The following is a 24,378-nucleotide window of genomic DNA, read 5'->3' as shown; positions in this document are numbered from 1 at the left end:
ACAAAGATCACTGACATTCATGTTGAAAGAGAGCTCATTTTCTGCAGGCCTAGCTAGAAACTAGGCCTGTGTCAGAAAGGAAAATTTATTTCTGGGACTTCAACTTTATCATTTGAGTTCTGTTTTTTAAATATTTAAATATGTCTATATATCTAAAACAAAAATGACCGATGTTAGCGTGTTAATGGTGGTTGTTTGGATACATGAATATATAATGCCTTATTCTATTTACTTTTTACATGTATGCCTTATACTTTGAAACTCTGCGATTGCTTCCTTTGGGAGTTTCAGGAGAATGGAATCCCAATTCAGAATGGGAAGGGACCTTAAGGGTCCTCAGTCAATTTCTGCTTGAATTCCTGCAAGGAATCTTTCTGCCTCTGGGTACATTCCATGTTGGAAAACTCACTATGACCTGAGCTAGCCATTCTACTTTCTCTCTCTGTAAGCAATTCTTTATGTTAATCCGAAGTCTCTGTTATTGGACCATCCCCCATCTGGTCCCACTTCTTCCCTATGAGGCAACTTACAAAAGCTCTGCTCCGTTCTCTCCATATCAGCCCTGTCAAAACGAAGAGGGCAATCATGCCCTCTTCACTTCTCTATTCTTAACTAGCCAGCCTGACCAAAAATTCATCAAGCACCAGGTACTGAGTTAAGTTGGGGAGCCCTACTTGGCACCAGATGAAGTGCCTTCAGGAGAAGTGATGGTGCACTCCCTTTGGGCACACAGAGGGAAGGCATCAAGAGCCTGTTGCCGTGCATCTTACACCTCTTACATGAAACCGACGAGAAGATTGTTTTGTTGGCCATCCAGATACTCCTGCAATTCATCGGGACGATGGATTTCACCACCCTGACTGGCATGATGAAGACCCTGTTCTCCCTATTTGGTGATGTAAGACAGTGAGAGAGGAGAGATTTTCCTAGGGGAGGGTAATTGGCATAACAGCAAATAGAAATTGGGATAGTAATAAATGCACTCTATTTTATATAGTACTTCTTATGTTCAGAACACTTTCAAATCTCCTCTCTTAAGATCCTTCCAGGTAACCCATGATGTTAGCAGGACTGGTGTTACTGATTTTCAGATTAAAAAAACAAACAAACAGAGATGTAGAGACTTGCCAGGGTACTACCCTGATCATGGGGTAGGGAAGGAGTTTGTATAGGAAAAGATGTCTTTCAGGGAACAATCAGGACTGGGTCAAGATGGTGGGCTATACATATATCCCCATCCCAAATCCCAAAAGATTTTTCACAAAAGAAATACATGAAAGACAATGAACCATGTTCTTGGAAGAGTCAAATATGCCAAGATTGGGATTCTGAATTTCAGCAAAACAGCTTTTGCGAGTAGTTAACACCACTATCAGACACAAGCTATGCTGACTACATTGCCCACGTGCAGAGGGAGAGAGCAACCAGTAGTACAAAGCAGCAAGTCTCCCTAACTTTCTATGTATTTGGCTTCTTGCCCTCAGCTGCCTACAGCTAAATAGCCTCATGTTAGGACTGGGTTTTCAGCTGACCTAGCCCTTGCAAGTTAAGCGTAAACACTGAAAGTTGCTTCCTTTGGATACTTTATAGGTGAGACCTGATGTTCATCGTTTCTCCATGACCCTCTTTGGAGCCTCCATAAAGTCTGTGAAATACACAGATAAGAAGGGTATAGAGAATCAAGTCCTGGACAGCTTGGTCCCACTACTTCTGTATTCTCAAGATGAAAATGATGCAGTAGCTGAGGTACCCTCTGTCAAACTTCTTTCAGCCCTGAATAACTTCCGATCCAGAGCCAAATCTGCAAATAAGCTTCAATAGCTTTGAGGGCAGGGACTTTGCGGTACCATCTTTATTCACCGTTTCCTCTAGCACAGGCTACCTTTCAAATAATTTGCCTAAGTGAATTATGTGAAAAATCTCACTCCTTATTTCTGTATAGGAAATCATGGCCCTTTGTGGGTGAGAACAATAAATATGTTATATTTTGTTGTAACCCCACCCCAATATTTACTCTAGCACAGAGGCCTAAATACAGTGCTCAAGTCAACAAACTTTTCATTGATGATAACAATATTCATTGATGATAACAATATTCAATTACCTTTCTTCTTTTAATTAAGAACTGCCTCATGGCCTTTAGACAAATAGACTTGTGTTCAGGCTAAGTCAGAAATAATAGCTTCTCTGACAATCCAAAGAAGGCTCTGCATCTCCTTAATTTTCCAGAAGTTTCTGTCATAGAGTTGTGGGTGGATGTACTTTAGTACTTTTCCATCCCTCAGGAGCCTATCCATTCCAAAGTGCTAACTATGACCACCAGTTACAACAAACCAGAGAGGTGCACAAGGATTCTAGAAAAATGCTGAACTTTGCCTTACTTATGCTCCCCATTACAGAAATGAAAGCGGAATCAGAAACAAGATTTAAGATTCTAGTGGGCACTGATATCTTGACATAGGGGAAGTGTTATGGCCTTGTAAACAGAAACATGAAATATTTCAGACCCCAATAAAGTATGGAGTAGAGCTTCCCAACCAAGTGATGGAGAAGTGTGTCCTGTAGGGGTCACAGATATGTGGACGCATTGATATCCATCCCACCCCTCCCCCACGCCGTCAGCTCATGGCAATCTGGCAAGGCACAGAGCAGCCGAGGCTCTGGGCTCGTTTTCTTTCAAACCTTGAACGATCTCTAGCCGTGCCTTCAAGGCGAGAGAGGTGGAATCTAACATTAAACAGGTTAGGAATCACTAACACAGAGAACATAATAAACACCCATATATGTACCACCACTGTAAGAAATAAAATATGAGTAAATCACACACCTATCCCCAAGTGAATTTCCTCAAGAACTATCATCCTGAATTGTATTGTTATCTTCTGTGGTAATGTGTTTTCATGTTTTAAAACTTTATATGTAGAAAAAAAAACTTGGTATGTTGTATCATTTATAAATCTCTCAGCAACTTGCTCTTTTTTGCTTATTTAGCATTATAAGACTTGTCCACATGTGGGGCTCCAGGTCATTTATTTCCACTGCTATACAGACTTCCATCTGGAGGATACCCTCACACTCCTCCCATGCTCCTATTCTCGGACACTTATATTGCCTGCCGTTTTTCATTACCACCATGCTGCAATGAGCATTCTTTTACAAGTTTCTTAGCATACCTGTGTGAGAGTTTCTTGAGGGCATAAACTCAGAAGTAGAATATCTGGGCATCTTTAACTTTACTAGATATTTACAAATAACCAGAGTAGCTGAACTAACTTGTGTTCCCTTCAGTCCCCAAAAGAATCTTAATGGCCCAAATCTAGTGGACGTGGGATAAAATAGTTGCTTGGATACTCACCCGAGGTGGTGTGAGGTACGTGGGAAGCATTCTGAGAGTAGTGAAGAGTGGATACGCCTACTTGCTAAATTCTGCTCAAGCATCTGGATCAGGAAGGGATCAGTGCCCTCCAGAATGTTTTCCAAGCCAGAGATTCCACAAGGTCTGGGAGAGGAGGAGCTACGCCTCCCTGTATAAAGTGACAGGAGAATGTCACAGGAGCAGCACGCGGGTGGAGGAGCCCTCCTCTAGAGCATGGGGGAGTGGGAACTCCCGCCCAAATCCCTACTCTGGGTGTTACACCTACCTGACAGCTCTCACTGTTGCCCTAGACCAGCGACTTCTCCATCCTCCCCACAACTCTGCAGGCTTTATGGGGCCCCTATAGGGACTGACTAGGGAAATTGAAGGAGGGCAGGACTATGGCTTTTTTCCATCCGTGCCCTCACTTCAGCCAGAATAATGCTGAGTTTATCAGCTTTTCATATTGGACTTCAGTATCAGTTTTATTTGAAGAAAAGTTAGGTCAGCTAAAAAAAATATTTGAAAATCCTGATCTCTGATAAACCTTTTCACAGGAAAGCAAGCAAGTCCTAACTATATGTGCCCAGTTCCTAAAGTGGAAGCTGCCCCGAGAAGTGTACTGCAAAGATCCCTGGTACCTCAGGTGTGGCCAAGTTGGAAAAGTCTGCAAGTTCTTTGTACGTGAGCAATAACGGCTTTGCTGGCGCTTTCGTGTGCTAGCATGCTTAGTTTTTCTGACGTTGTTTTTAAGGGAGGAACATGACATCAAGGAAATATTTCCCATCCCCTTTCACATCAGCAGCTGTTATCCATGAACTGTCTTGCTTTGGGAACCTATTTTTCTACAGTTTCCTCCCAACCAAGTCACAGACACACTTTCTATTACCACCCTTCATCATCAAAAAGACTCTGTTGAATTCTTGGGAGCCCTGTTAACCTGGGCTTATGCGGGGCTGGGCTGATAGTATGTGCTCAAAAACATGTGTATGGAATGAATTGAAATAGAGTTATGTATTGCCTTTACAATGATCTCTAATCCTTTTCTTGGATGTAGTGGATTATCTTACTCTCCGTTAGAACATGTTTAGGGAGCCCAAGCAAGGGTTGCCATGCTGTAATGGGCTACACAGCATGCTCGGCAGCATGCCACTGGCTTTGCTAGGACCCAGATGGTATCAAGATGGCTTGACTAAGGCTACTGGGGCCAATCTCAGGGGCAGGCTTGAGCCAGGGCAGTTTCAGGGAGCCTATCTGTGGTTTTCTAGACATCTGACGCTAGAATTGCTGGGATCCTAGTATGAAGACCCTAGGACTGACTATTCTCAGGGATCTTCCATTTGCGTAACCTGTTTAGGATCCAGTGTGGGCTCCTCTGATCAGAGTTACAGGGCTAGAAAGCCTCACAGTGTCAGGCTTTCCACTGGGGATTATCTCTTTGACCTGTGGATGAACTTACATCTGAGGCACTGATAACAGTATTTACAGCAGAAATTCAAATTATAGATTATCCATGTAACTAACATCATAAGATCTATAGAAGTAGATTCTGATTGCCCTCCTCCTATCCTGAGCTGACTATCCCTGTGGGAGAACCACCGAGAGACACATTTATTCACCCAGTAAGCACAACACATCCAATGAGCAACAGGCCATGGAGAATCCAGAAATATGCCAAGGATACACACTTCCCAAGGGAGCTTGCTAGCTAGTAAGGGGGATAAAAATCTTTGTGGAAAGTTAAATAGCAACTCAAGGTGGAAAATAGTATGTGCCAAATGAGGAGTACCTGCAAAAATGCTCAAGGCAGAGTGAGGTCAGGAAGGCAAGGGTGATGGGAGAAGAGATGATAGGGAGGCAGAGCTCAAGGCAGAGAAGACTTAGACACGGAGAGGTGGATGTGGCCTTAGAGGCATCACAGGCACAGAATGCGGCGTGAGTGGCTGGGAGCAAGGTGTATTCAGAGGATTTAATGTTGTCTAGGGGCTTGTTACTGTGGCGTAATATTCAATAAGCAACCACGATTATTACTTCAAGCACTATGTTGTATGTGTCCGATGTCTGACGTAGCCCCTGACTCTGGAAACTATAGTGAAGCTGACAAAAACAGTCATGTGGTTCACTCTTTCTACGCTTACTTTTTTCTCCACTTAGGGAAAAAAATGCAAGGGAAAAGTTAACCTCCTAGCCCAAACATTGACGTTCTGCAAGAATGCAAAGCTTCCTATCAGAAGAGCAGCAGTCTTATTTGTAGGTATAAACAAGCTTTTCACTTCTACAGTCACGTTACCCTATATTCTCCCACACTGTGTTGTTGAGTAGCCTCATTCTTTATGAAGGTGACTTTGAAAATACTTTTTTTGAGAAATGGGCCATTGTCTCTAGGTAACTTTCCAGTACTTGAAAGTCAAGGTTTTATAATCTAATCATCAAAAGGCCAGTTCTGCCAACTGCTTGGAGCCAGAGCCAGACCACAGACTCACTGACTTTATCCTACATTTTAGGGCTCTTATTGAAGTATGTGGATCGCAGTGAGCTCAGGACGAAGGGCACTGATTGGATAGAGAAAGGTGAGTGAGAACACACTTGGGTTTGGTTTGGGGCACCTCACATTTTGAAAGGGATCTGAGGCAGTGACAGTAAGCAGACTCTCTAACAGAGTTTAGACCCTAGGAACCACAAAGCCTGACTTTTGCAGTAAGAAAGCCCTTAGTGACTTCAAGTGAATGATGGTCTCATCCCAGTCCAACTCCCTGACTAGGAAAGGACATGACCAGGGGTCCCTGGGTGGCTCATTCAGTTAACCGTCTGACTTCGGCTCAGGTCATGCTTGCTGTCTGTGAGTTCAAGCCCTGTGTCGAGCTCTGTGCTGACAGCTCAGAGCCTGGAGCTGCTTTGGATTCTGTGTTTCCCTCTGTCTCAGAAATGAATAAATGTTAAATAAAGAAAAAAAAGGAAAGGACATGACCCTATTTGTCTAGAAGCCAGCTTTGATGAGTGTCTCAGGAATAACTCCTGAATTTTTTCAGGACATAATTTTCCAGAATAATTCAGAATAATTTAAAATAATTCATTACCTAGAAATACTATCTTAGTAAACTATGATGATATCTCACAAGCACCAGAGAAATGGTATAGTACTACTTTCTATAGCAGTTGTCCTGTGATATGGTAAGATTTGGTAATACAGAGGTTTTATAATCATATATGGCAACCATAATGCAAAGGGCTCTCTGAATTGTTAGTGAGTGGAAATTTTCTGTAACTGTACAGATTGTAGGATTAAGCACTCAAAGTATTATTTATTCCCACTTAAGAAGTAGTCCTATAGTTAGAAATGCCATGAAATGCTAAGCCTCATACCCAGAAATATGTGCTACGAGAACCAAATTAAAATCCTGGGGGCACCTGGCTGGCTAAGTTGGTAGAGCATGAGACTCTTGATCCTGGAGTTGTGAGTTCGAGCCCCATATCAGGTGTAGAGATTACTTAAAAATAAAATCTTTAAAAAAATATATATATATAAATAAAATAAAATCCTGAACAATTCGCTGCCTTTAAAATAAGAATATACAACTGGTAAAGAAGCCAGAAGCTGGACCCTTATTTAAGAAAGATTATGAGAGGGGCACGTGGCTGACTCAGTCAGTAGAGCGAGCAACTCTTGATCTTTGGGTTGTAGTTTTGAGCCCCATGTTGGGTGTAGAGATTACTTAAAAATAAAATCTTAAAAAAAAATTATGAGAGGGGCTCCTGGCTGGCTCAGTCAGTCGATAGAGCATGCAACTCTTAGTTTCAGGGTTATGAGTTTGAGCCCCACATTGGTGGTAGAGTTCATTTAAAAGTAATTAGATGATTTGGTGCTCATTTCAGCAGCACATATACTAAAAAATAGATGAATTGTATAAAAAAAGTATGACAAATGTTAACCAGATTTGTTGTAGTGATCATTTTACAACAATATATACAAATATCAAATCACTATGTTGTACATCTGAAACCAATATAAAATGTATGTTGATTACACCTCAACAATAACAAAAAAAGCATATAAAGCTTTAAAAAATGGAAGATCATGCCACTTTTCTAGGTTCTTTTATCTTTTTACAGCTATCAGAAGCAAAAAAAAAAAAAGGAAAAGTCAAATAGATTATTTTATTCTATGAGGTAGGCCTGTGCACGGTTGACTCTGTTCCATTAAAAGGAAATTGTTTTCTAATCTAAAATAATGGGGAGCAAAAGTTTCTTTTCCATTCTGAAGTCATTTAGGTACAGGATCTATCTATGAACCATATGAAATTGCCGATCTGTAGGGCAAAATCAAGTGAAATAACATTCCCATGTGGTTCAATCTAATGGAATAATCCCACCCTCTTCCTTCCCTAACAGTGCCTCATCTGTCTTAGAATAAGGTGTTCTAGAACTCTTTTCTGAACAAATTTATGTCATGTTCTGCAGGTAATTTTTAAGCTAAATTTAAACAAAAATAACAAAATGTTAAAGTGAAGTTAAACTGACTTCATGACAAAATAAAGTTTCCATTCCTTTAGATTCCAGAATTGATGTCTGCTCCTTCATGTATTCTGTGAAACAGGTAGATCTTAATGCAAGAACTGAAAGGAACTAAAAATAGTGAATATTTTCTTTTGGAAATAAACATGAATTTAAAGGCTAAAATGCTACCTAAGAAATAAAAAGCTTCAGGGGCGCCTGGGTGGCTCAGTTGGTAGGGCGGCCGACTTTGGCTCAGGTCATGATCTCACAGTCTGTGAGTTTGACGCCCACATTGGGCTCTGTGCTGACAGCTCAGGGCCTGAAGCCTGTTTCAGATTCTGTGTCTCCCTCTCTCTCTGCCCCTCCCCTGCTCATGCTCTATCTCTGTCTCTCAAAATAAAATAAAGACATTTAGAAAAATAAAAAATAAATAAATAAAAACCATGAAGAAGTCCTGAGCATTTTTGAGACCTCAGAGAACTGGAAATTAAAAAGAGAGCTTTATCTGGGGGGCCTGGCTGGCTCCATTGGAAAAGCATACGATTTCTCATCTCAGGGTTGTGAATTTGAGCCCCAGGTTGGGTGTAGAGATTACTTAAATAAGTAAAACTTAAAAAAGAGGGGGAGAGAGAGCCTTATCTAACTAAGTATGATACTAAAGACAGATCTATAAAGTAAAAGAATGATAGATGTATCTCTGTAAAAGTTTTATTTTATTTTTTTAATATTTATTTTGAGAGAGAAAGAGAGAGGCAGAGGCGGGGGAAAGAGAGAATCCCAGGCAGGTTCTGTGCTGTCAGCATAGAGCCCGATTGGGCTCTTTCTCAAAACCATGAGATCATGACCTGATCATGAGCGGAAATCAGAAGTTGTATGCTTAACTGACTAAGCCACCCGGACTCCTCTCTACATAAAAATTTTAAAAATCAACTTTGATAAAAAAGACAAAAGAAGAAACCCGAAAGAAACAGAGCTAAAAGCCAAACAATAATTTGGGAAATATATCTTTACTATGATAATGAGTTAAGATCCTTAAATCAGTATATATCTCTCTTTTTTTAAGGTTATTTACTATTATTTTTTTTCAGTAATCTCTACACCCAGCATGGGGCTTGACTCCACAACCCCAAGATCAGGAGTTGCCTGTTCTACCAACTGAGCCAGCCAGTCATCCCAACAAATCAATACATCTCAAAAGACAAGTGGCAAACAATATGAATAAGCAGTCCATAGAAGATGAATGGCCAATAAATATATAAAAAATATTCGTTATTCCTAGGAATCAAAAGTTTGAAAACAAAACAAATTGATGAGATGCCAGTATGACTTTTTCTGTCAAAATGGCAAAAGTTACTAATTAATAGTCACCACAGATGTGTTAGGGGAAAACTAACATTATCGTATACTCTGCTGGTATGAGCATAGACAGATACCCTTTTTTTTAGGAAAGTTTGGCCATTAGTATCAAACCCTTTTAATAAATATATACTTTGACTTGTCAATCTCATTTCTAGGAATTAAAAAAAACTTTTTTATGTCTTTATTTTATTTTGAGAGAGAGAGAGAGTCAGAGAGCGAGCAGGGAAGGGGCAGAGAGAGGGAGACACAGAATCTAAAGCAGGCTCCAGGCTCTGAGCTGTCAGCACAGAGCCCAATGCAGGGCTTGAACCCACAGACTGTGAAATCATGACTTGAGCCAAAGTCGGATGTTTAACGGACTGAGCCACCCAGGCGCCCCATCACTTCTAGGAATTTAACGTTTGAAAATCAGAGGGGTGCCTAGGTGGTGCAGTTGGCTGAATGTCCAACTCTTGATTTCAGCTGAGGTCATGATCCCAGAGTGTGGGATCAAATCCCATATCCAGCTCCATGCTCCATGCTGAGTGTGGAGCCTGTTTGATTCTCTCTCTCTCTCTCTCTCTCTCTCTCTCTCTCTCTCTCTCCCCCTCTCTCAAAAAAAAAAAAAAGCCAGCAGAGGGGTATCTGGATGGGTCGTCAGTTGAGCATCTGACTCTTGGTTTCGGCTCAGGTTGTGATCCCAGGGCTGTGGATTTGAGACCCACGTCAGGCTCCACACCAAGCATGGAGCCTGCCTGAGATTCTCTGTCTCCCTCTGCCCCTGCTCCCCACTTGCACTTGGTCTTTTTCTTCTCTAAAAATAAAAATATTTTAAAATAATAAATAAATAAATAAATAAATAAGCAAGGAAACATGGAAAACATCCAAGATTAGAAATACCAAGAGGGGGGAAAAGGGAAAGTGGGTGATGTGCATTGAGGAGGGCACATTTTGGGATGAGCACTGGGTGTTGTATGGAAACCAATTTGACAATAAATTATATTAAAAAAAGAAATAGTAAGAACTTGCTTTCATAAAGTATAGCATACCCATATTATAGAATCATATGAAGCCACGAAAGAAATTAAAAAAAAATTTTTTTATTACGTAATCTCCATGCCCAACATGGAGGCTGGAACTCTTGACACCAAGGTGAAGATTCACATGCTCTACTGAGCCAGCCAGGCACCCCAAAGCCATGAAAATATTATAGAAAAAAAATTTTAATGACTTTGATAAGTAATGACACAATATTAAATAAAACAAGCAATTATTAGATAATCTGCATGACCTGGTTTCATTTTAACAAAAAAGCCCTTCAGTTACATGTGTGTAACTGAATAGAAAACAACAAATCTAACTGTTCCTCTGGTTGTAGAATTATGGATAACTGATTTTCTTCCAGTGCTTACATGTATTATCTAAATTTTCTACACAATGAACATGTATTAATTTTGTAATAAGAAAACAAAGGCTAAAAATTAAAAAAGAAAAAGTAAACTTAAAAAGGGAATAATGACTTAAGAGTAAGGACCAACACAGGAACTTAGAAATCATGGCTTCACAGTACAGATAATTAGACTTTAGGTGGACTACTTGGCAGAGTGGTTATTGTAAAGGAGTAAACTATTTGGAAACTCAAAAGTGAATGCGTTGTAGGTCAAACTTGGAATTGATCTACACAGGTGTAAATTTCAGACAGAGTCTTAGAAATCTCAGCTACTGTAGGCTTGTTGCTATTTGGTGTCTGGACCAGTGATCATTTCCATAGATATTCACCTCTCACCTGGGTTTTCTGGCCACCTAGATCTGAGAGATCTGCTGCATGACCCTGAGCCCTCTCTGCACATTATCACCTCTCTGGCTCTCTTCCAACTCCAGAAGATAGGGACTGAACAAGAACCCAGGCAGACTGCAGCTTGAGGAAGCTCATGGGCTGTCTTCCTACTTAGAAATGCAAGGCAAGTAACATTCAGGTAAAAACTAATCCTTTCAGAAACCATAGACGCAATCATGCCCCATTTTTTTTCAGACTTAAAAACAATGCCAGCCTGAAGCTACTTCTACCCATTTAGTTACCTCCAACATATTTTTTGCTGTCAAAATCTTTAAGGAAATAGAATATATAAGGGAGGAAAGCTCTTGGTGCAAATTTGCAGAAATAATGAATTCCACAGGAGTTTTTGAGGCACGCCAGAACTTCCATAAAGTTCCAATCTTGACAAACAGGTCTAGCATAGCTTCAAAAGAGATTCTAAATAAATGTTAATATAGCAATTTTAGTATTACTGGGTCTTCTGTCAAAGCCAAGTCTACTTGTCAACATCTTAAGAATAAATTAACAACCAATTCTTAGTGTTTGATATTATTGATGGATGTTTATGAAATCCCTGTGGCCTTTCTACTTCCTTTCTCTTTCCTTTAAAAACCTCCCAGCAAGAAAAATTTCTGAAGTGGTATAATACTAAATCTACCCCAATTATGCAAGATTTCCACTCTTTCCCTCCCTTTTTCATTTTCCTGATTTCCTCACCTACAACTACTGTCAGATCCTCAAATGGAACTAGAATGGGAACTATTATTTGTTGAGCACCCACTGTATGCTTTAAGCATAGATGGAGAAAATTTTCTTACAAGCAGAAATTTCCCAAGAAAGAGGTTAGTTTGTGTTGGGTGAATACTTTGATAAGCTGCATGTAGAAGGGGGGAACCCCCAAGAGGCATACCAGATTAATTAGAAGTGATCACTATTGGTCTAATTTCCAGGCTTTTGGTCAGTTGAGGAACGTAAGTGGAAAGCCACGGGTGAACTGTCTAGGGCAATGGAGAGGCCTCTGGGAGATGGTAACATGGAGTGACATGTAAAAAGTTGAAAGAATCCTTTCTCTTCACTCATATATACTCCAGAGAGGAAGTGAGTCAACTGGCATATGAAAAATAGACACATCCAATGGTGAATTGCATTAAGTTTTTGTTGTAAAATGAGCAACATGAATCCTTAGCATCCTGTCCCCTCAATTTCCACCAAATGCCAAGACAAATTTATAAACAAATTTCTTTATGATTCATGGTGAGTTCGGTTTGTTTTAGGGGTTGTGGCAGCATGCCAAGTGTGACTTCAAGAGGATCCCTGCCCAAGAGAGGTCTTCATATTTGGGACCAGCAGTCAGGAGTTTTGAGCTAATTGCAGGCCATGGCTATCTGCTAAATTAAATTCTCACCTTTGGGCAGAGCCAAGAGAACACCTTAAGGCTAGCTGCAGGATGTTAAATTTCAGTGCATTGAGCACATTTGAGCTACACACATCTATTGCTGCTCTCTCCTGGGTCTCACTCCATTAAACCACCTTCAGTCTCTGCTTTTGAACTGTCCATTGGATGGATTATCCAGTGAAAATGACTAACACTTATTGAGTGTTTACAATGAGCCAGACTCTTAAGTACATTGTTTACTCTTTAAATCTCTTTTAATCCTCATAACCACTCCATATATTGTTCTCTCCATTTTACAGACAGGGAAGCTGAGGAACAGAATATGAAAGTGACTTGCCCAAAGTCACATAACTAGTAAATGCCAGAATTCAAACTCAAGTAGTCTTGCTCCAAAGGCCACATTCTTGGCTAGTCTGCTCTGCCCTTTTCTTTTCTTTTTTTTTAATTTTTATTTATTTATTTTGGGGGTGAGGAACAGAGAGAGAAGGAGAGAGAGAATCACAAGCAATCTCCATGCTGTCAGCATGGAGCCTGACGTGGGGCTCGATCCCACAAACCATTAGATCATCACCTGAGCCAAAATCAAGAGTCGGACCCTTAACCTAGACTGAACCACCCAGTCATCCCTGCTCTGCACTGTTCTAATCTGCTCTGTCTTTCTAATGTCAATAAATGCAGATCCACTCTACAATTAAATCCCAGTAGTTAAACTCATACCCCAAATTCATATAACCAAAAAAAATGCTGTAAAGTGATACTGAGCCTCAAATAATAAAAACAAAGTTAGCATATCTTATTATTTAATAGGATAGTATGCACATCACACACTGTAGCGTAGTGGACTTAGAACAAAAGCTGGCGGTTTTTCTTGAGGAATATTGTTGAAGTCTCTGGTTTGACCTCATATACTACCCTGTCTCACAGCAGTGAACAGGCCTCTAGGATTAGGATGCGGTTTAGATCCCTGTGACATGTAAGAGATCAAAAAAAACCCTTTCTCTTCATTCATATTTATGCCAGAGTCCATTTCCCTCCATGCAGATCTTAATTTTCTGAGTAATACTGCCAACAGGGAGGTGCAAGTACAATAACACTTGTTTCATTGTGTTAAAATTCACAGAGAAAAGCATCCATTAAGAAGCAGAGGTCTGGGGTACCTGGCTGGATCTGTCAGTGGAAGATATGACTCTTGATCTCAGGGTTGTGAGTTCGAGCCCCACGTTGGGCACAGAGACTACTTAAAAAAAAAAAAAAGCAGAGGTCTGATTTTTACTGACTACCACAGCAGTTTGGGAAAGGTGAAGAAGTACTTAATAGTGATTATATTAACAAATCCAAATATCCAAATATTCCAAATAGTTCCATTGTTTTTATACAAGGTTCTCCTCAAACATAGTTTTGTGTTTTCCTGGCATTTCTTTTTTTAATATATAAAACAAAATTTTCTGAACATTTAATTTTGTTATAATATGTTAAAAATTCAATATAAGTGAATAGGACTTCAGTTTTATTTTCATCATATACTATTAAAAGGTATTACTCATTATCTATTACTGGCCTACCCATGTCTTTATTATTTTGGATTCTTACCTTTTATACTCTTAGATTGCTTTTCTTCCTTATACTGAGATACATATTTTATTAAAAATTATTTTTTTCTTATTAAAAGATTAAACTGTGATGTAAGTAAGAGATGGGTTTGGGGAAGGAGAGAATCTCCTAGACATTAACCCTGGCAAGTAAACTTGCACTGGGTAAAATTGCAAAATCTCTCTCCCCTTCCAACTTCCCCTTCCTTTCTGGCTCCAGCCTCCTTTTCTATCTCTCCCTCTCAGGAAGGGATCTAATGAACTGGCTGTTATGTGAAAATTATTAATAATGCAAGTTTTAATGAGCTTAACTCTTCCAGGGATGTTTGCTTTAAAAATTTTTTTTAATCTTTAATTTTTCAATTTTAGAGAGATCGAAAGCATGCAAGTGGGGGTGGGGAAGATGGGGAGAGAGAGAGAGAAAGAGAGAATCTTAAGCAGGCTCCACGCTCAGTGTGGTGCCTGATGCAGGGCTTGATCCCACAATCCTGGGATCATGGCCTGAACTGAAATCAAGAGTTGGAGGCTCAACAGGCTCAGCCACCCAGGCACCCACAGTAATGTTTGCTTTTTAATAAGGTAGACCTTTAGGCCAAAGGCATGAACCTCTAGTTGAGAAATGTTAGGCATTACTAGGCAGGGTGGAGAGGAGGTATTTAAAAATGTGTTTGAAGGTAATGGTGGGGAATGGAGATTTTCCTGTCATCCCTGAAACCGCATAATATCAGCTGCTTTCCCTCCCTCTTCAAACCCTTGTCAGAACACAGCAGAGGAAAAGGATTAGAAAGGATAATTAACAACTGCCTTCTGTTACAGAAAACACAGAGGAAAGTGCTGGGTTCTATTCTTTCTGAACAATGGTGATGACTTCCCAGCACAAAGGCTGACTGAGTGCCAATTGTTGAATGATTCAGTGAGGTCTCCTATACTTCCTCTCACCCTGTAGAGTTTATAGTCTGAAGTCTGAGGAAGACAGCACTGGTTTAAAGTGGTTCCTATGGAGACCAAAGAATCTTTATGAGGGACCTGTCACTCCCACCCGCCTTGCTTTTCTCTTAACAGAGGTGGTGGTATGAATACAGCAAGGAACATTTTTTTTAATGTTTTTTTAAATGTTTTTATTTATTTTTAATATAGAGAGAGACAGAGCAGGAGAAGGGGAGGGGCAGAGAGAGAAGGAGACACAGAACTGGAAGCAGGCTCCAGGCTCTGAGCTAGCTGTCAGCACAGAGCCTGACGCGGGGCTCGAACCCACAGACATGAGATCTGACCTGAGCCAAAGCCGGAGGCTTAACCGACTGAGCCACCCAGGTGCCCCAGCAAGGAACATTTTTAAAGGGAGCAGGGATATGGGAAGAGGTTAGGAAGCAGATGGAGCGAGATTCTAGAGTATGCTCATGCAAATGAGATTAAAAGGTAGAAGGTTGAGACAGTAGAGAAGACATATCAAACATAGAGTCCAGCTCTATTAGCCCCTCGGACACTAGTTTTCAATGAAATCTTGCCCCAGACTACTTCAGAAGACCACAGGTAAGAAATCTGTCTCTCCAGACACTCAAGTACTTATGAGGTCACGGTTCTACATACATCATACAAGGCTGTATCTCCCAAACCTTTATCTTTCAACCAACCACCAACCAAAGCAAACCTGCTGTCTCCTGCTGACTTAAACTCTGTTTGTGCATCAGGTGATCTTAGGAAATCACTTTTGTGGCAAAAAGGGCAGGAAACTAAAAAGGATAAGAATTTGTTGGCAGTTCAAATCAAGTATTCTGACCTTAAAATTAAATAAATTGATTTTTCAGGAAAGACCTCAAGCTTTTCCCCTGCAAAATCACCAAAGCTCAGGGTGATTTCTAAGGAGTTTTATATTATATTATGGCCCAGATTATCATTTCAGTTCAAGACCCCATAGAATTATAAAGTTTGGCCACCCAATCCCACTACATTTTAATAGTTTTATATGAAAAAAATTTTTTTTCAAGTAGGCCAAACACATTTCCATAACTTCCTTTGTGGTACCCTGTTTTAGAGCTTTTATAATATTGTCAGAAATTTTTCTTTTTTCAGATTTCTAAACCAAAAGTCTTGTGCAAAACTATTTTTAGCATCTGAATTATTAAAATAATTGAAAATGGAATTTAGAAAGTTTTAAAGACCTTCAGAACCTCAGACCTTTTTACTACCTAACAGTGAATTGTTATAGCATTCTGGTTGTTGTAAGAACCTTTTAAGATGTTTGACATATTAATATCATAACACTACCCAGGTCTTATCACCACCAAAAGTGAAATAAAAACATGAAATAAGCATTAGTTAAGTGGTCTTATATTGAAAAATCAGTAAGTGACTAAATCTGAAAATAATCCCAAGATATTCCTCTCTGCATCTGATTCCTTATGTGAAAACTCCGTGCCTCAATACTTTTCTAATCAAAATATTAAATCAGGATTTATTTGAAATTAAAATACAGTATGTAAAAAGAGAAAAGTTAAGAAAACATTTTCGTTTTCTTGGCTTATGATAGATTTATTGAAGTGGTTATATATATGTGTGTGTGTATATATATACCCATATGTATGTGTGTTCAAAATTCAAAAGTTACAGAATATTCCTAGTCATCCACTTCTCCTCCCTAGAGGTATCATGTTATCAATTTCTTATATCTCCAAGACATAGTTATGCATTTATGAGTAAATATGTCTATTCTCTTCTCCGCTTTTTTTCACAAATCAATTTTATTTATTTATTTATTTATAAGTAGGCTCCATCCCCAACATGGGGCTTAAACTAATGACCCTGAGATTAAGAGTCACACGCTCTACCAACTGAGCCAACCAGGCACCCCTTTTTTCACAATTTGTACTATTCTATACACACTTTTTTGCACCTTGCACTTTCTCTCCTTATAATCTTTGAGATTTTTCCATATAACTCCAAAAGGAGTTTACTCATTCTTTATTCCTGCTTAGTATTTTATTGTATTTATTATATTAATAGACACTTAGGTAATTTATAATTTTTTTTTAAGAGAGCACTAGTAGGGGAAGGGATACAGGGAGAGAAAGAACGAATCTTCAACAGGCTCCACACAGAGCTTAATTCCACCACCCCTGGGATCATGACCCAAGCTGAAACCAAAGGTTGGATGCTCAACTGTCACCAGGTGCCCTGATAATTTCCAATCTTTGGGGCAAACAATACTGTAGTGATTAACTCCAGACACATGTATTTCATATATGGTCAAATGTGTCTTTAGAAGAAAATCCTAAAAGTGCTATCACCAGGTCAAGGGATATGTTATTTCAAATGAAAATATTGCCAAATGACTGCCCTGGAGGTAATAACAGTTACTCCCCAGTGATGTAGGAGCATGCTTTTCTCCTCATATCCTTGCCTGCACAATGTGATATTCATTCTACAGATATTTATTGAATTCTTGCTATAGCCCAGGCAATTAGGTAATTAGGAAATATCAATGAATAAAATAAACCAAAATCCCTAGTGGGATTTATATTCTACCAGAAGAGAAAAACAATATAAAGTATCATAATATATAGTATAAATAAATATAAAATCATGTAGTATGTTCGAAGCTGGAATATGTTCTGGGAAAATGATCAGGGTATGAGGAATCAGTAATGTGGTGGTTGTGGGGACCAGGAGGTAGAATTTTAAATAGAATAGTTAATAGTAGGCTTCATTGAGGTGATATTTGAGCAAAGACTTGAAGGAAGCGAGGGAGTTGATTATGCAGACCTGGGGAAAGAATATGATCAGCAGAGGAAATAGACATTTCAAAAGCCATAAGGTGGAGCACCCGGCTGGCTAAGTCATGCTCAGACTCTTGATCTCAGGGTTGTGAATTTGAGCCCCATGTTGGCATAGAGATTACTTAAATAAATAAATCTTTAACATAAAAAATTTTAAAAGTCATAAGGCAGTGGGGTTGCCTAGGGTATTCTAGGAACCAGAAGACCAGGATGACTAAGGTGGGATGAGAAAGGAGAGAGTAGCAAATGAAAGCAGAGGGAAACGAAGTTATGTAAGGGACCAGATTCAGATTCCTAGTGACTTGTTGTTGTTGTTTTAATTTTTCTTTTTCTGTCTTTATTTTATTCTGAGAGAGAGAAGCATAGAGCGAGCAGGGGAGGGTCAGAGAGAGAGGGAGACCCAGAATCTGAAAGCAGGCTCCAAGCTCTGATCTGTCAGCACAGAGCCCAACGCAGGGCTCAAACCCATTGACCATGAGATCATGACCTGAGCCAAAGTCGGCTACTTTACCAACTGAGCCACCCAAGCGCCCCCAGATTCCTAGTGACTTATAAGCTGTGACAAAGAGTTTGACTTAACTCTGAAATGGGGAGTCACTGAAGCATTTCCAAACTTTTGGATTTTTGACAACTGAATAGGTTTAAAAAATGGTTTTCAGGGTTTAAGTCTGCATTTTTTTCTTATTAGAAAGGTTGAGCACCTTTTGATGTCTTAAAGCTGTTATTTCCCTTCCTAAGTATTCAAATCCTTTCCTCATTTTAAAAATGTTAAGTCTTTTTCATGTTGATTCATAGGAACTTTTATATATTGACGAAATTAGTATTTGGTCTGTTACTTTGTTACAAATTCAGTTAACATCTGAAATGGTCTAAACTACATGGGTTTCACTTCTGTTTGTTGAATTTCAAATTTTAGGACTATAGCAATAACAGTGTGATTGTGTATGGAAATTAATTCATGATTCTCTATTCCTGCATCTTATTTTTTTTTTATCAAATATACAGAGAAAAAGTTTCTGAAATGAACAAAATGCTTAGAAGTTCTTAGGTGCATTTAAAAAAAAATCTTTATTTATTTGTTTTTGAGAGAGAGAAAGGGGGTGGGGAGGAGCAGACAGAGAAGGAGAGAGAGAGAATCCCAAGCAGGCTCCACACTGTGATGCTTAACCAACAGAGCCACCCAGGAGCCCCTTAGGTGCATTTTTTTAATTAACAGAGCTAATCAATAAAAGCATGTAATTTAAAAAAAATCTTAAAAAATATATCTTAAGTATCATAGCAAACATAACAGTCTATTTCCTTTATTTTGTAGCATACATTTTATTTATTAGGTTAATTTTTGGAATAAGTACAAAGTTCAAAGGATACCAAAGATACACAGTGAAAGGTAAATTTCCTTGTTTTTATCTCACCACTATTGAATTTCTCTTACCTTAAGCACTACAGTTCCCAGTTTCTTATATATCTTCCATCCTTCCAGAGACATCTTACATGGATTTGTGGGAATATATAATCCACAGTCTATTTGCTCTAAGTGGACCCATTCCTAAGCTCAATTATCCAATGTAAATTCATGCATTTAAGAATTAGCTATATTGGGGCATCTGGGTGGCTCAGTCAGTTAAGTGCCCGACTTCAGCTCAGGTCATGATCTTGCAGTTCATGGGTTCAAGCCCCACATTGGGCTCTGGGCTAGCAACTCAGAGCCTGGAGCCTATTTCAGATTCTGTGTCTCCCTCTCTCTCTGCCCCTCCCCCATGTGTGCTCTGTCTCTCTCTTAAAAATAAATAAACAGTTTTTTAAAAAAAGAATTAGCTATATTGATGGGGATAACATGTTTTAAAATTTGGAAGTAATGGTTAGGGTCAGTTGTTTCTGGTGCAGTAAGAAAACAGTAAAGGAAATAGTCATAATTGTTATTTGTATGGAAGTTTCACATAATTTTTCCCTTGCCTTGTTGTATAATTTAGACATTATTGTTATTGCCGTTTTACAGATGAGGAAACAGGCTCAGAGAGGTTAAAGAACTTGCCAGAGAGCACACAATCAGTAAGTAGCACTAGGACTTAAATCTAAGTCTCTTGATTCTAATTATCTGTACTGTCTTTGGTAGCTCCATAGGGAACAGCCTTAGCTATGTCAAGAAGGAAAACATCATTTTCTCTAAAATGAATGAATAAATTGAAATGTGGCACAAAGCAACAGGTATAATCTCACCAAGACTGTTTGCTATTGCTGTCTTTGAATGTTACATATATCCCTCCTCATATGGTGTGACTTTTCCATCAGGATCCTTTGCCTTGGGCTAATATGTGGGGTGATTTTTACTTAATAATGTTCAGTTTTCCAGCTTCCCTGGGATTAAGGGTGAGCAAAATTATTCTAGGTTCAGGAAACAAAAATGATCCTAAGTTTTGGTCCTGAGTAAAGTCTGTGTCAATAAAATCTCCTAAAGGAAAACTTAAAATGCTATCCTGAAATACCTTCTTGTGACTAAATTGAGTGCCCTAGACATAGATTTTGATGGATAAAGGCCTTAGAATTACATTTTAAGTTAAATTGGACTTTTTAGTTTCTTGTTTCCTTCTCCAAAGTCTAAAGGAAGAAAAGCAAAAATCACTCAATTGTCCTTGTGATAGGATTGACAGTAGTACTTTACTGGTAAGGACCCAGCTCAAGGACCATCGCTTTAGTTTTTCTTTTGAGGAAAAAGAACAGGAAGAATGAGGAGGTCAGGTCATGCCCCTCACCCACAACTATCAACTGCTTTTTTTTTTTTTTGACAGTTAAAAGGTTAGGTGAGTAGTTTTTCATTAGAGGAGCATATATGTGCACACCAAGTACCTGCTTAGGACACAGCAAAGCTGGGGGACAAAAACATTTTTTTGAAAGAATGTCAAAATGAAATAGCCATGTTGGAAAAAAACAATCAGAACTCTGTTCCACTTTCTTTTTGTTGTTTTTCGTTGTTTTTGTAGTTATTTTGTTTAGAATTGTTTATATTTTAAATTACATCTAGAAGGATGCCTGGATGACTCAGTCGGTTAAGTGTCCGGCTTGGGCTCAGGTCATGATCTCAACGGTTCGTGGGTTCGAGCCCTGCGTTGGGCTCTGTGCTGACAGCTCAGAGCCTGGAGCCTGCTTCGGATTCTGTGCCTCCATCTCTCTCTGACCCTCCCCTGCTCGCGTTCTGTGTCTCAAAAACAAATTTAAAACATTTTTAAAAATTTTTAAAAATTACATCTAGAGGAAGTACACTATAATCCTTTTAGTTTTAGAGCCTCTAACATCTTTAAGAAGTTCTGGACGCATGCTCTGTGAAATATTAAACCACAACAGGGAGGCTAATGATAGGGCCTATCACACAATGGAATCAAAGCAGAAACAACTTTCACAATGTGTTTGGATTCACTACTCATACTTCATTTTCTATTCGAAATTCAGTTTAGGGTTAAATTGGCATACCACTGGCTAGTAAGAAAAAATAAAAACCAACATGAACCCTGATAAAAAGCAGGGAGAGCGTACTGATGACAGAAAATAAAAAAACATGTAGGTGAGGCCAGATCTGACAGCCGGGTTCTCAGTGCTCAATGCTGAGCTGTCTAAATTTGATTCAGTTGTAATAGTGAACCCCTAAAGAGTTCTGAGAAAGAAAGTGAAATCGTGTAAATGTTGCTTGAGAGAAACCAGTCTAGTAACTAAATATAAGATGGATTCGAAGAGAAAACATAAAATGTTGAAAGACAACCAGTGGGGTGCCTGGGTGGCTCAGTCGGTTAAGTGGCCCACCTCAGCTCAGGCCAGGATCTCATGGTTTGTGAGTTCGAGCCTCGCGTTGGGATCTGTGCTGACATCTCAGAGCCTGGAGCCTGCTTTGGATTCTGTGTCTGCTTCTCTCTCTGCCCTTCCCCTGCTCACGTGGTTTTTCGGTCTCTCAAAAATAAATAAACATTAAAAAAATGTTTTTAAAGACAACTAGAAACCTGGTGGAGGAGGAATCCACAAGCTTTAGTGATGAGGTGTAGAGCATGAAGGAGCTGAGGAGTCGATGACTAAGAGGAAAGCATGGGCAGGTTTTTTGGGGGGGGGAGTGTGTTTGGTGACTATGGCAGTACTGTTTATTGAAAATTAATGACATAGTTTAGTTACAGTCCAAAAGAGGAGGGGAAAAAAAGAGTACTACTTAGATGCTTTATTTCATAAGGGAAATAAGGGAACATAAGAATTTTTTCCCAGGGCACCTGGGTGGCTCAGTCGGTTAAGTATCCAACTCTGGCTCAGGTCATGCTCTCCCGGTTCATGGGTTTGAGCTCCACATCAGGCTCTGTGCTGATAACTCTTTGACTCTGTCAAAAATAAATAAGTGAAAAAAAAGTTTTTTCCCTTCACCTTGGCCTCACTGCCAAGGCATGTACTTCCTAATAATTCGGCTTAGGACGTTCAAAAGAATTACAACATGGCAAAAGAAACTCATAAAAGTAAGTCACTGATGGGCCGCCTGGGTGGCTCAGTCGGTTTAAGTGTCTAACTTTCGCTCAGGTCATGATCCTCTGGTTTGTGGGTTTGAGCTCTGCATTGGGCTCTGTGTTGACAACTCAGGGCTGAACCTGCTTCAGAATCTGTGACTCCCTCTCTCTCTGCCCCTGCCCCGCTCATGCTCTGTCTCTCTTTGTCTCTTAAAAAATAAACATGATAAAAAGTAAGTCATTGATTTAATGTACAAGGTGACAGATCAGGTTAATCAAAAGATAGGAGATGAAAGTGGAAGGCTTTACATAGACAGGATATGACTTACTGAAAATCCAAAGTTAGAGCATAGATCCAGTTATGGAAAGAAAGAAAAATGTATGTTTCTCAGTTTATGTTTGCTGGATGACATTTGAGAGGTGCTTCTTTTGTTTCTTGCATCATTTTTAAGCCAGCAATATCCCTCATTTCAAGTCTAGATGTTCTGAAAGTAAAAGCAAAGGAAGAATAAGTATCTTGGACAAAGCAGGCATTCAGTAAATGAAATGAAGAAACGAAGGATTTTCAGGACTCAGCATGCATGAAGTGGGTAAAGAATCTGGAGAATCAAATCCAGGAGCAAAGACGAAATGGGCTAGAGTCCGTATGCCGCAACTCACTGAAAGCCAAACTACTAGAGAAATGAAAAATGGGGCAGTGAGTCTCTGGTTTGGTTTATAATTCCTGAAGGTCTTTCCTTTTATCGTGGTTTCTTTTCAAGGTCAGAATCACCCTCTGCAGTTCGGATCTGGATAAAAAGGAGATTGATGGGGCACCTGGGTGGCTCAGTTGGTTAAGCTTCCGACTTCGGCTCAGGTCATGATGTCACAGTTCATGGATTCAAGCCCCGCATCAGGCTCTGTGCTGACGGCTAGCTCAGAGCCTGGAGCCTGTCTTCAGATCCTGTAACTCCTTCTCTCTCTCTGGCCCTCCCCTGCTCATGCTGTCTCTCTCTCTCTCTCTCTCTCTCAAAAATAAATAAAAACATTTTAAAAAGAGAGAGAGAGATTGATTAGTTATGGCAAAGGCAAAAAACTTGACACTTCTCAGCTCTTGTGATCCTGTCCAGGACCAGCTATAAAAGCCAGGATCTCATGGGGGATCCCTATTGTTCCTAAAAAAATGATTGCATTTGACAGACCAAGTGATATTTGTCAACAGTTCTTCAAAAACAAACCTTAACCACTCTAAACTCACTACTGCATGTTGCTCTATTTTGCACTCAGCAGAGAACCTAGCAGTTCTGCTTAATCTAGATGTACAGGGATGATAACCTTGCAGACAAGAGCTGCCTAGAAAAAAGCCAGGTTCTGGATTCCTGGCTTGGCCACCTTTTCCAGGGCCTGGCTAAATCAATGATCTCTTTATCTTCAGTCTCTCTCCACCTGCTGCTTTTGCTGATTATTCAATACTCGTGTTTCCCTAACCTAGAAAATTCCTTTCCTTTTGCCTCTCCACTAGGAAACTTCTTAGAAGCTTTTATTTTCTACTTCTAACTTTCTGACCTTTTTCCCTTTAGTCCCCTCAGCCATAGTACTCTGGCTTCTACTCCCACCATGCTAAAGAAAACTGCTCTGACACAGGTCACTAAAAACATATGAATGATAACATATGAGGTCTTCTTTGAATTATTTTAATTCTCTGCAGTGTTGGGCTCTGTGGAGTACTTCTTTCCTGGCCTCTGAGAGAATATTCCTTTATTTTTATACCTGTTTAGAGAGTTCAGTTCATTCATTCCTCAATTTCTGCCCATCTCTGAAATGTAGGTCTTCCTAAAGGTTCTACCCTGGAGTCTCTTTTCATGCCAACACACCCCCTACCTGCTCTCTTAGCATCAGGAATTGCCTGAATATTCCCAGTTCCTCATATCCAGGCTGTCCCCACTCCTGTAGCTCTCTCCTCAATAAGCATAGGTTAATCAGAAAACAGATGAGCCAGTACAAGAGGAACTGCACCCATCTTCCCTCCACTAATCCTGACATTTCTTTGCTGACAGACCTGTTGGCACTGGAGATAGACCTCCTGTCAACCACCCACTCCGGCCCTCTAAGTAAATAAAAACTAATGGGAGGAGAGTCTTTGTGCAGACACTCTGTGCCAACATTCCC

General features: G+C 39.7%; 1 protein-coding gene across 1 annotated transcript in view; it reads left to right on the top strand.

The window, feature by feature from the left end:
* MROH8 (maestro heat like repeat family member 8) overlaps positions 1-11,148 on the top strand; it is a 57,166-nt gene extending 46,018 nt beyond the window's left edge. The window contains exons 18-23 of the mRNA XM_029916801.1: positions 734-898; positions 1,591-1,746; positions 3,913-4,035; positions 5,510-5,609; positions 5,860-5,925; positions 10,995-11,148. Of these exons, the coding sequence (XP_029772661.1) occupies positions 734-898; positions 1,591-1,746; positions 3,913-4,035; positions 5,510-5,609; positions 5,860-5,925; positions 10,995-11,110 (726 nt within the window). The 3' untranslated portion in view covers positions 11,111-11,148. The remainder of the gene's footprint in view (positions 1-733; positions 899-1,590; positions 1,747-3,912; positions 4,036-5,509; positions 5,610-5,859; positions 5,926-10,994) is intronic.
* The last annotated feature ends 13,230 nt before the right edge of the window (positions 11,149-24,378 follow it).

The sequence above is a fragment of the Suricata suricatta genome, chromosome 12 (genome assembly GCF_006229205.1).
Source record: "Suricata suricatta isolate VVHF042 chromosome 12, meerkat_22Aug2017_6uvM2_HiC, whole genome shotgun sequence".
In the NCBI taxonomy this organism is placed as follows: domain Eukaryota; kingdom Metazoa; phylum Chordata; class Mammalia; order Carnivora; family Herpestidae; genus Suricata; species Suricata suricatta.
Note: the sequence above shows the minus strand (reverse complement) of the source record. Positions and strands in the feature narration are given on the sequence as shown.